General features: G+C 42.8%; 1 protein-coding gene across 1 annotated transcript in view; it reads right to left on the bottom strand.

Annotated features, from left to right (window-relative positions):
* Positions 1-4,824: 4,824 nt before the first annotated feature.
* The window catches only part of LOC116951675 (exostosin-1a-like), a 46,453-nt gene continuing 39,886 nt past the window's right edge, over positions 4,825-11,391 (bottom strand). Inside the window, exon 11 of the mRNA XM_032970486.2 lies at positions 4,825-11,074. Coding sequence (XP_032826377.2) covers positions 10,889-11,074 — 186 coding nt within the window. The 3' untranslated portion in view covers positions 4,825-10,888. The remainder of the gene's footprint in view (positions 11,075-11,391) is intronic.

The following is an 11,391-nucleotide window of genomic DNA, read 5'->3' as shown; positions in this document are numbered from 1 at the left end:
AACTACAATGGCTAACGTTCAAGGTGGTCGAAGCCAGATCGATGTCCAAATTCGCATTTTGTGGATCTGCAATTGCGTCCCTCAAACTTTGTGGTCATCTAAATGGGGTTTTCGATGTCGCTGCGAGTCGCCGTGGAGTCGTTTCTCGGTCACCCCCCCGGACGAACATCACCCCGTGCCCCTGATAAATCTTCAACGTTCTTCCGACAAAGTCCCATCACAAGGGGAGAAACACAACGCAAATAGACATTTTATTTTAATTCTCAATTTCCCTGTACAATAACAATAATAATACGTGTAAACAGTGTGGGGGGTTGACAGGTTTATGCCGCGGTAATATAGCTGTTGGCAACAGGAAACAATCATCAACACTCTTCATTTGAAGCTTTCGTGACTGCAGGAATCCATACTCTTTGGTTATTTCGCTAAAGTCACGTGGTAGGTATAAATAAAATAAAACAAATCACGACGTTTCGATCGCAACACAAGCGGTCTGTGTTGCGATCGAAACGTCGTGCTTTGTTTTATTTTATTTCTAACTACGTGACTTTAGCGAAAGAACCAAAGAGTAATCATCAACACGTTCGTCATTCGCAGTGTGCCCTGAAAAGGAAACATTAAACAGGCGACGTTTCGGGCAATGGGCCTCCTTCATAGCACATAGACCAGAAAGATTATACGTGAATTAGAGACATAATTTGGTGGTGATGTTGATGCTGCTGCTGCGATGGCAGTAGTGCCACAAACACAACAAAAAACGGCACAACTGCCATCGACGACGTTTCGGACAATGGCCCTTCTGCTCTGATTAAAAAAAGGGGGCCATTGTCCAAGACGTCGCAGATTCTACATATATATTTTAAGGCTGTGTATTTGACGTGTTGTGTTTCGAGTGAATTCATTCAAAGCTGCATATTACATCTTAGGGGGCTTTATGAGCATTAAAACAATATTTCTTCATGAACAATGTTTTCATTGGCATATAAAGTTACACTGTTAGTAGCTACCAATAAACAGACAATCCTTTCAATGACCAAAAGGCATTGCTAAATAAACGAATTAGTATTAAAATTATCAATTGTTGCTGCCACACTGAATTTTGGGTCACCCTTTTGTGGTGAGGTCAACAAGAGCCTTCATTGGCATAGCGACTTCGTGATGCATTCCTGGGCCGAATATATTACAGTATTTAGATTATTTAGCTTGCTATACATTTCCACGTTAATAAGCCACTACGTTGAGCAATCATTTGTAAGAGCCAAGTCGCTTCTGAAAAATAATCTAATCGCTCAGTGGGCTTTACCTGGTAAAAATAAACAAACATAGTTTAGTTTTATTTGTGTATATAGTTTGTAATTTGTTCACCTTTCTCATGCTGTTTTGTACTCCTATTGTTTGGACTTGATTCGAAGCTTTCGTGATTGCAGGAATTACTCTTTGTTTTTTTCGGTAAAGTCACGTATAAATAAGAAATAATAAAATAACTAATTTTGCTAAACCCTGTTTGTTTGGTATGCTTCTCTCTCTGTGTCCCCTGTTGTATCTGTGTTAGTTCCCCCCTACTTGGGTGTCTGTATATACATCTGGGGTTATGTGTTTCCTCTCTCTCGTAAATTTAGCTCTTCTGTACCTGATGATGGCTGCTTGTGTTGCAACCGAAACGTCGTACGCTATTATGTTATTTTATTATTTCTTATTTATACGTGACTTTACCGAAAAAAACAAAGAGTAACTCCTATTGTTTGTTGTTGTGACGGTCTGACCTCGCCCCCACTGAATATCTGTGAAAAAGAGCTTTATAGCTCATCGGATTCCCCCAGTTTAAATAAATAAACTGTTCGCCTTTTGGCGTTGTTCTCTGGTCTGACACTGGTGATGCGACTGGGCTCTAAAGAAGGCCGCTGTCTCTGGTGTAGGCCAATCACTTTCAAAGACAATCACCATATTTCATCAGAGCACGTTTTGTTTGCATGTTCACCACAAGGACCGTGTGTGATGTAGATATGATTCCTTGCAAAAGATTTCCATTTGGTGTTTGAACATCTTAACACCTTCTGTTTTACTGCCAGAAAGGATACAGGCGATTATAATTGTTGTTCATACTTAAATAAATCGATTCTGATTCTCAGCTGGAAGGGGGAAGTGGTGGGGGGATTCATATCCGATGACGTCAACCCCTTCAAATTATGACGTGTGCCCTTAGTAAGATGGCGGCTATGCACATGATATCGTTTTCTTGAGGGTACGAATAAAATAATCTACACGCGCAGTGCTTTATGTAAGATAAAAAGGGTCGAGGCATCGCCTTAGCAGTGTAGTGCACGAGAACAAACTCGCCAAACTTTGCTCATAGGTTTTCATCCGCAAATAATATTGCTAAAGTGACGTTTCGGGGGGCAGTGACCCACCCCCCTCCTTTAGAGTAGAGTGGGACCGAAGAAAATTGGATTTGTACAGGCATTAAACCATTTACACCGTGGGGCCCTGAGGCAATGCTACACGTTATGACCAGTTTAGAATTGAAATAAAAGTTTCCCAATTCGATGTGTTGCATATGGCAGCAATATGGTCAGAAGCTAATGCCAATGTGGAAGTCTGCTAGCCACAACTAGAGGGATTCAGGAGTGAGTTCGTGTCGTTTTGCTGTTCGTCCGTTGAAGGGGCGCAGACTACAATGGTTTATGATACGGTCCATAGTTTGTGTTGCGTGGCCACAATCGCACGGTGGCTTGTCTGTAATGCATCTCTATGTATCTCTATGGGTATCTATGTCTATCTCTATGAGTCTCTAAGTATTTCTATGAGTCTCTATCTCTGCTTGTCTCTGGTTTTACTATATGATCCAGTCTGATTTGCATGGCCAACAGTTGCACAACAGTTGCACAACTGGCTTATCTGGAATGGTCCATTCATGTAGATGTGTAGTGACATCGCGTAATGTCACTGTGTGGTGCCGGCACTAGAGGGTCACGGCGTGCGGTGTAACGACATCGCGGACACCACTTGGATGTGGGTGCAGTACCGGCACTAGAGGGGCTCGGTGAGCGCTGATCGATAAGCGCTGGATGGCACTACGCTCGGCGTGCAGTGCCGGCCCTTACAGGATAGGGTGTGGGAGTGCCGGCCATGGAGATGGGGTTACTATAGGCTGTGGCACTCTGGTTGACCCCAGAGTACACGTGACTGGTTAAGTCTACACAGGGGCCCCAAGTGGGGGCTAGGGGTGGTCAAGTGTCAGGGTCGAGATCCTGCTGGAGGATTCTGGAAGGTGGGCGTGGCTAAGGGCGGAGCCAGCCACGCCACAGAGGATATAAGCCAGGTCCCCGAGAGGGGCCGGCGCTGTTGTTCATCCTGAAGAAACCTTCGTCTATGTTCTACGTCCTACAGAGTCTCCAACATGTGGACCTGGATCCAAGCTGTGGTCCGGTCCGTAGTAGAAAGTTACGTTGTAATTAGTGTAGTTAGCCTGGTGGTCACCACCATAGGTTGTTATTCTGTTAAGGGGCAGTTACCCCGTGTGTTGGTGTTAATAAATGTGTTGCCTCCAAAGAGGACGTCTGCGACTCAGTTGAACTCACTACAAATGTAGAGATCGGCCTGTAAGATGTACTAGTACGGTTGATGATTACACTTGTGTGTTCGAAGAATATCAAGTTTACCAATCAAGAGCATAAAACAAAAACATTAAAAATAACCGTGCATCCATTAGCTCCATTTAACAGGAAAATCAAAGGGTATCACACAAGTGCATTCAGGAAAGTCTGGCACTGGTGCAGAGGTTATAATTAAGCCATGCCCATTGCCTTTCTCGCTAGCTTGGTGAAGTATGGTCAAAGACCCGCATGACCGATACGGTGTGGAGGTCTCAATCCAGATGTGGACTGACAAAAGGGCTGTAAATATTGTTCTAAAAGAAGTATATATCTACAAATTGCACCAGCCCTGATGTAAGCCTATTAAGCTATTACAATGCTTTAGTTTTATTTTTGTTAATGTGTTAGTTGTCATGAGGATACAAGTCTTGCATATTCTGTCTGCAACTGAAGTTGGCCAGGACTCCACCACTATCGCTGGTGTCTCACGTAGGTATTTGAGGTTGGTGTCCCTGTGGGATTCACAGAGAGCCGATTGTTTGAAAATGGTAATTGAGAAGTAAGTGTGGATCAGAGGTCAGAGCGCTGAGCGAGCTTCCGCTTAGATCCTGGGTTTAAATCCAGGCAGTCACCTCTGATAAAACCAGATTTTCAAGTGTAGTGCATTCACGGTGTCAGACCGGTCACCAAAGAATGCGTAACATTTGTTTAAAGTCCGACTCTGAAAATGCAAAATATTGGTTTGCCATACGACAAACATTAACTTTCAGTGGCATAGCGAGGAAGAAAAGTGCTGCCCTCCTACCTTCCATGGGCCATTCTCCGACACCAAGGGTTTCACTTCTCTGCGAGAGATCCGAACGGATATACTTTGTTCCGTGAGATGACGTACATTGTACAAGTGGGATAAAATTGGGTTAAATGTTTTAAATGTAATAGAAAAGATTGAGAATATTGAGTGTTACACTCCCCTATGCGTGGATTTTCTCCAGGCATTGCCTCCCACAAATACCGTAAATACATTCAAGTGATAGGATCCAAACTCAAGCGGTCCTCTCCTGAAAAAAAGTCAAAAAGACTCGGTGAGGAATTCGTATGTAAAAAATATATTTTTTTACTTTAAAACAAATTAAGATATTCATGTAAAGTGCTGTATAAACCTGTTTTTTTGTGTGTATTGGTAGTTTGCAAAAATAACGGTTTTTAATAATGGCGAATAGTCTAGAAATAGTGAACTTTTAAACATTGAAACTTTATTAAAGGTTCAACATTATTATACACAATAAGTGGGGCGTTAAGACAACAAAATCCACAGCTGGGAGGCGGGGGAAGGGGGAAATAAAAAATATAAATATTCTGGAGTCGTGGCAGACTTAAACGTCAGAGTGTTTTAGGGGATGGGTTTTTGACAAATGTACAGAACAGAGCAAGAAACAAAATACGAACGATAAAAGCAACTTAGGACGTACGCAGTTAATTCCCACACAATGTGTGCAAACCACGATAAGTGCGGTTGTTTTTATTCAAGATGAAGTGAGAAAATATATATTTTTCTCGTTTGTTTGATCCTCTGCATCGCTTTGAGTTAGGTGAGTATCTCGAGCGTGTCATGTGACTAGAATTGATTTATATTAGATAGATTTTCGTAACTGATAAACAAAATACGGTCATGTATTTTTCATTCATTTGTTTTGGGGGCGGTGTGGCAGGAGTGGGAGTGAGACTGATATTTTATGTTTAACGCTTTCCAACTCGGGTTGAAATCATTTATGCATTAAGGGCTATCCATAAATGACGTCACGCGATTTTGGACGATTTTTGACCCCCCCCTCGTCGTCACAAAAAGTCAGACCCCCCCCCTCAAATATGACGTCAAAGCTCTGCCCCCCCCCCAAAACCATATTTCCATTTTGAAAAGAAAACATGCTTCAAATCGCTTTAAACTATTGCCATTGTAGTGCGTATTTAATGTGCTGCTGCACTCTGATGTTGTTGAAGAAAACATTTGTTAGAAAGTCAATTTTATTAAGTAGAACATGTTGTCTATATTTATTTAAAGGTGCGCATTTTTTATGTGAAGTCACATTTCTCAACCCCCCCCCCCCCCGAGGTGTGTGACGTCATTTATGGACGGCCCCTTAGCTCCATACGTCTGTAAAAAAAAAGGGGGAGCACTATAATTCTTGTACACATAATCCCAAACGAACCACATTGTGGTATAAAGTTGTGTTGCTATGAGCGATTTACCAAAATTGATCAGCCCGTTGCTCAAACCTTGGGATACTCAAACCAGAGAAAAGATTACATGCATTTGCAAATATGCAAACGACTTTTCCCGGCCAGCCAACAGTGTGCTCCTTAAACACTGCAAGGCGAAGGACATGCATATGCATTAATTTTCCTTTCCAGCTTGCTTAATTTTCTGGTTGGTCCTTTTTGTACTTATGGTTTGACTTCAATTGTTATGCATGTTTTACAAACGTGACTTGTGCTTAATACACTCTATTTGGGTAATGAGAAGCCCACATCCACAAAGCATTGATAAAGTCTACACCAATAGAGTCTGCACCCATACACTTTCACTCAAATAACACTCAAAACAATTCGTCACTAACAGTGGCCTTTAAAAAACGATGTGCTATGAAGGGCCATTGCCTGAAATGCCACCTATTATGTTTTTTCTTTTAAGGCCACTCTGTTATTGACGAATGTGTCAAGCGCTTTTGTTATTTGTGCTTGTGCAACACTGCCAACGCAGGAACACCAAATAATTTGAAATCGTTGATTGGCTATGAAAGGGGCACAGATGACAGTTTAGCGTTCAACACATTTGGACTGCCCCCATTCAACGGATACACACAAAGACACACACACATACAAGGTGCTTATTTAAGGCTACTGTGACCTAGGTGAAGCCCCACACCCACAGGTGAAGCCCCACACCCACCTGTGAAGCCTGCAGCGAACCCAGCGTAACACGTGATGATCATGTCATGGAATAAATCCCTCCTCGGGGACCTAGTGGGTCCCGTTGATAAACCATAACGTGGACGGGGAAATCCACAATGGTACGCATCACAGCACAGGGCCACCGACAACCCTAGGTATCACTTAAATGTGCGATGGTCAATTCACCTGTCCACCAAAGGAAATCTGATCAATCGTGCAAGAGCACAAAGCCCTGGTGCCACTGTGGCCAACTTCCTCGGGTGCAGTGGCTTTAAAGTTAGGTTGGGTTCTTTATATAAACCACGCGAAAGTCCGATAATGGGGCAGTGCCTTGTGCAAGGGCCCCTGGTAGTCTGGGCCCAAGACCATACCAGTTAGTGTTCTCATCTCGACTGAGACTAAGTCTCCTGGTAACTTGGAAATGATACCTAGTTATACGAGACTAGCACTGCGTCTCATGGACTGCTGAGACTGAGTGAGGCCAGCGTCTGCGGGTTTCTCTATTTAGAGCGAGTTCAATTTGAGACAATATCTATATTATGCATTAGAACTGCAACTAAATGTTAATTAAGCCGTGACACATTCGTGGTAATTAACAATGTGTGTGCGCTTAATATTGTACCGACTGCTCTGGCCGAGTTAAATTTCCCGACACTGAGATAACTAAGGCACCCCAACAAGTCAATAGTTATAAAGTGGATGGATCGTTGGAGCCGTGTTGTTGGTGGTGTGAGGCTGGCAGTGTCCGATGACTTTTACTCCACAAGCTGTTATTCCCAAGTATGTCAATCAGAATCAACTACTTCTTATTCCAGACCAACCGACATACGCGAATATTTGAATTGAAGAGGACCGTATTTTTTTGGTCAGAAGGATGCTCTCTCGATAACAGCTCATGATCACAAAACTAAAAATGCCACGAAAAAGTGGCAGGATCTCGTGAAAACCTCTTGAGAACAGGTCGAAACATTGCGGGGGTGCGCTTAAATGCAAGTGGAGGACAAACATATTTAATGACAAGACAATAATGAAGATTACGAGGATGACGATGACGTTGATGGCAAAGCCAACTGGATCCAAGATGGAAGCATCTCCTGTGCTCTTTCATTTCACTTCCATAACCGTTGGCTTTTGTCCGTATTTTCAAAGTGTTCCATCGTTTTAAGGTCCTCTCTGGAAAGAACTTTGCCTGACCAGCTTCATTTTAAGGCGTTTTCACCACCTGTCCCTGAATTCCGTTATCCGCGGCGGTGTTTATGTGTGCAAGTGTGCCCGTCAATGTAGGCGCGGTAATTGTACTCGTGCCATATTTGCATTTTGTCTATATGCACGATCTGTGCAATGGGTTACCTTCAAATGCAATCATCTATTTACAGACGCCTTACGGAACGTCTGCATCAACGGAACGTACATACTGTGCATGTTTAAAATACATTGTAAAATGTCTAATTGCCATACAGTATGTGTGGTATGGTACTGCATTTCACTTTGTGAAGCAGCGCTTTATGCTTTTGTATATGTGTACACACACTACGTGTCATATATACACACTATATACACAAATACAGCATACACTATAGAGTATACATAATGCGGTATTTACAATGTACAATGTGTGTGTGTATACATATTTTCCTTTCAAATTTTTCTTCAATTTGTTTATTTTCCAGCAAACATGATTTTTTACAGTCGCCAACGTATCACTCCTCCAATTCTTTCAGCAATGCACACAACGTCACCACTGTTGATTTTTGTTCAATGAGAAATGTTTCCCCCGTTCGTTTGTTTTTGTGCGCATTTCACATCATGCAGCGTTGAGACTGGAAAGCTTGAAGCACTGTCTTCACGAGAGGGCGCAACCTTCATGCTTGCATAGAACCGACAAGCTGGGTAAGACCAGTCCATTTTCTGAGTTTCAATTCACTCTGGAACCTATAAAGCAAGCTGCTCTCTGCAATGATGGACCGTAAAAAAATAATAATAATCCAGAACGAAATAAAAACGGTTTTATGGCGTACAAACGCTGTCTCGCTAGTGTCTCATTTATGGTATCATTTTCAGATTTACTTCATCCAAAATTCATCCAGTAAAGTCGTTTGATCAGTCAACCACCTAGTCAACCAGTGAGCCAACTGTCACGCGATTCAAGAAGACAGTTACGAAGATGGATCTCCAATCAGATATTCGATCATTGAAATAGCCAATAAAGCCACTCATACGTTAGCTGATCTGACAGACCGCCTTTTAGACAGCCAACCATATAACTAATTTATCCCACTAGTCAACGAGGGTCAATCAGTTATTAGCCACCAGATAAGCCAGCTAGCCAACTATTTGGTCAACCAACCAGACAATGTGAACCACCAGACAAGTCTACTCAACCAGAGAGACAGCCAGATATCAAAATGCTCAAATAATTAGTGGGCCACACAGGCGTCCAATGAGGTTGTAATTTTGAGCAGTCATGTGGTCACATATCCAACCTACCAGCCGAGTGGCCGTAAAGGCAAGATATTAACCTCCACTGCACTCAAGTGTATCTCCATGAACGGTGCCATCTATTCTAAATCCACTGGTGGACGGAAGCCTTCCCATATCGACGCCAACAAGCAGCCATGGCTGCTCGCTTCAGGGAAAGTGTGGACGGCAAATGAGCAATTCCGGTGATTATCAACAACACCGTTGTGATTTAACCCTTTAAGTTTGCAGACGGTAAGTCCTGAATGAAAGACCTCCACTCAAGGCAAATGATTACTTCGGCCTGAGGCCATGGAGCGCCATAATAATAATAATGGCAATGACATCTTCAATATTCATATTAAATAATGTCATTTTTCAGATTCATGGTGCCTAAAATAACCGTAATGGTATTAAAATTAAAAACAAAATTATCAATAACTTATTTTCAAAATAACGAATACAAATGTAGTAATGGAACAAAAATAAAATTATAACTAAACGGCCGGAACTATTGTATCGAAACGAATGTAAATCACAAATTGCTTTACAATTGTAACAACTACAAGAGTAAAAACGAAATTAAATATGTAAATGAGCAGTACCGATAACTTAAAAAGACTGGCATCATATCAAGAGTATGAAGAAGCCATGCAGGACATGATTACAAGCCAGTCATCTGCTAAACAGTCTAAAATCGACATTGTTTTACCAGCATCGTAATAACAAAAAAGAAGTTTTATAAAACTGGCCTGGCCAAGCCAATGGCTCAGTTTATACAATTATTATTAAACAACACATACCGACATCAACATGATTATATTTAGAGGCCACACTGCATTTCCGGTGTGCACCACAAACATTATTTCATGTTTCCCATGATGCAATGCAACACAAGTTGGTAAAAACAAATGTATAGCATATATGCTTTGATTATTACCTCGGCCTGCACACATTTGTTTCAACTGACAGGAATTATAGTTTTTGCAAGATACCTGTAAATTGTATTGTAAGGAATGCATGAGATGAACGGGCAAATAAACTGCAATTAAATAATGATGCTAGCAGCGCGGCTCTCTGAAAGTGACCCCAACTTCCGTCACTTGACTTCAAACAGCACAGGTGTGTTTCATTATTTCTTGACTTTGTCAAAAGAAAGTGAAATTCTAGTGTTAAAGTGATTTTTTTCACGTTAATAAAAAATTATACGACCATGTTTTTTCCCTCTTCAAGGTACCATTTTAATTTTTTAGTATTTTCATCTTGTCAGTTTTTTGTAAAAAAACGTAAATAAGAAAACAAATTGTCATAATAAAAACTATTATTTTTGTACTGATTTGTGTACCTCAAGAGTTCAGCGTCAAGTAAGTCAGCACGCTCACTTCCACTCAGGCTTGTTTATAGTTTGGCATTTTTTTTGTAAAAAAAAAACCCTTCGATTCTCTCCCTTCGGTCCATCGAAGCAAACACGTGATTGGTCGACGGGTGTGTGTGTGCGATCACATGATTGGTCGATGGGCTTGCTTAGTTATGTTGGGAGGTCAGCCATAGTCCTTTTTGTCTATAGTCTGCGGCTTCCAGCCTCCCGTTCTCCTCCTCGGATTCAGGAACGGCTTCTCCGATACGGAGACTCCGCACCAAAAGGGCCCAACGGGCGCGCGGAATAACCACCGAGCCAAAGCAACGAGCCACTGAGCCAGCCAGCATGTGAGAGACGACATGCCACCGAGCCAGCCACCGAGCCAGCCAGCGGAGCCAGCCAGCGAGCCTTCCACTGAGCCAGCCAGTGAACGAGACTCTGTGCACCCGCGAGCTATCCTCGGTGCCAGCCTGCAAGCGAGACTGAGCCAGCGAGAGAGCCTGGAGGTGGTGGTGGTGGTGTGGGGAGCTCAGAGGCGCTCGACGTCGCGGTATTTCTTGCGCAGGATAGAGACCTGATCCTTGAAGAGCAGTGGGTCCATGCGGCTCTGCGTGTGCTGCAGCGGCATGGTGCCGAACCACGTGGCGAACGCGTTCATGCAGCTCTGTCGCTGAGCGAAGTGGTCTGGGTCGGCCCAGCGTGACAGTTTTGAGCCCTGCGGGTGGGGAAAGCGAACGAAAGTCATCGTGATCTGCCCAGCCAAATGCCGTCGTGAGCACGTACATGCCAACAATACTGCCGACAACAACAGGTATGTACATGCCACCAGTAATACCACCAATGCAATCAAAGATACGTCTACACCACCAGTAAAACCACCAATACAATCATAGATATGTCTACACTACCAGCAATACCACCAATACAATCGTAGGTATGTCTACACCAGCACCACCACCACCACCACCACCACGAGAATCACCACCAGCAATTGCACCACCATCACTCCCACGATCAGCACCACCAACAGCA

Source organism: Petromyzon marinus, chromosome 43 (genome assembly GCF_048934315.1).
Source record: "Petromyzon marinus isolate PM22_M1 ecotype Great Lakes invasive population chromosome 43, UKy_Petmar_22M1.pri1.0, whole genome shotgun sequence".
Lineage (NCBI taxonomy): Eukaryota > Metazoa > Chordata > Hyperoartia > Petromyzontiformes > Petromyzontidae > Petromyzon > Petromyzon marinus.
This window is presented reverse-complemented; position numbering and strand designations above follow the sequence as displayed.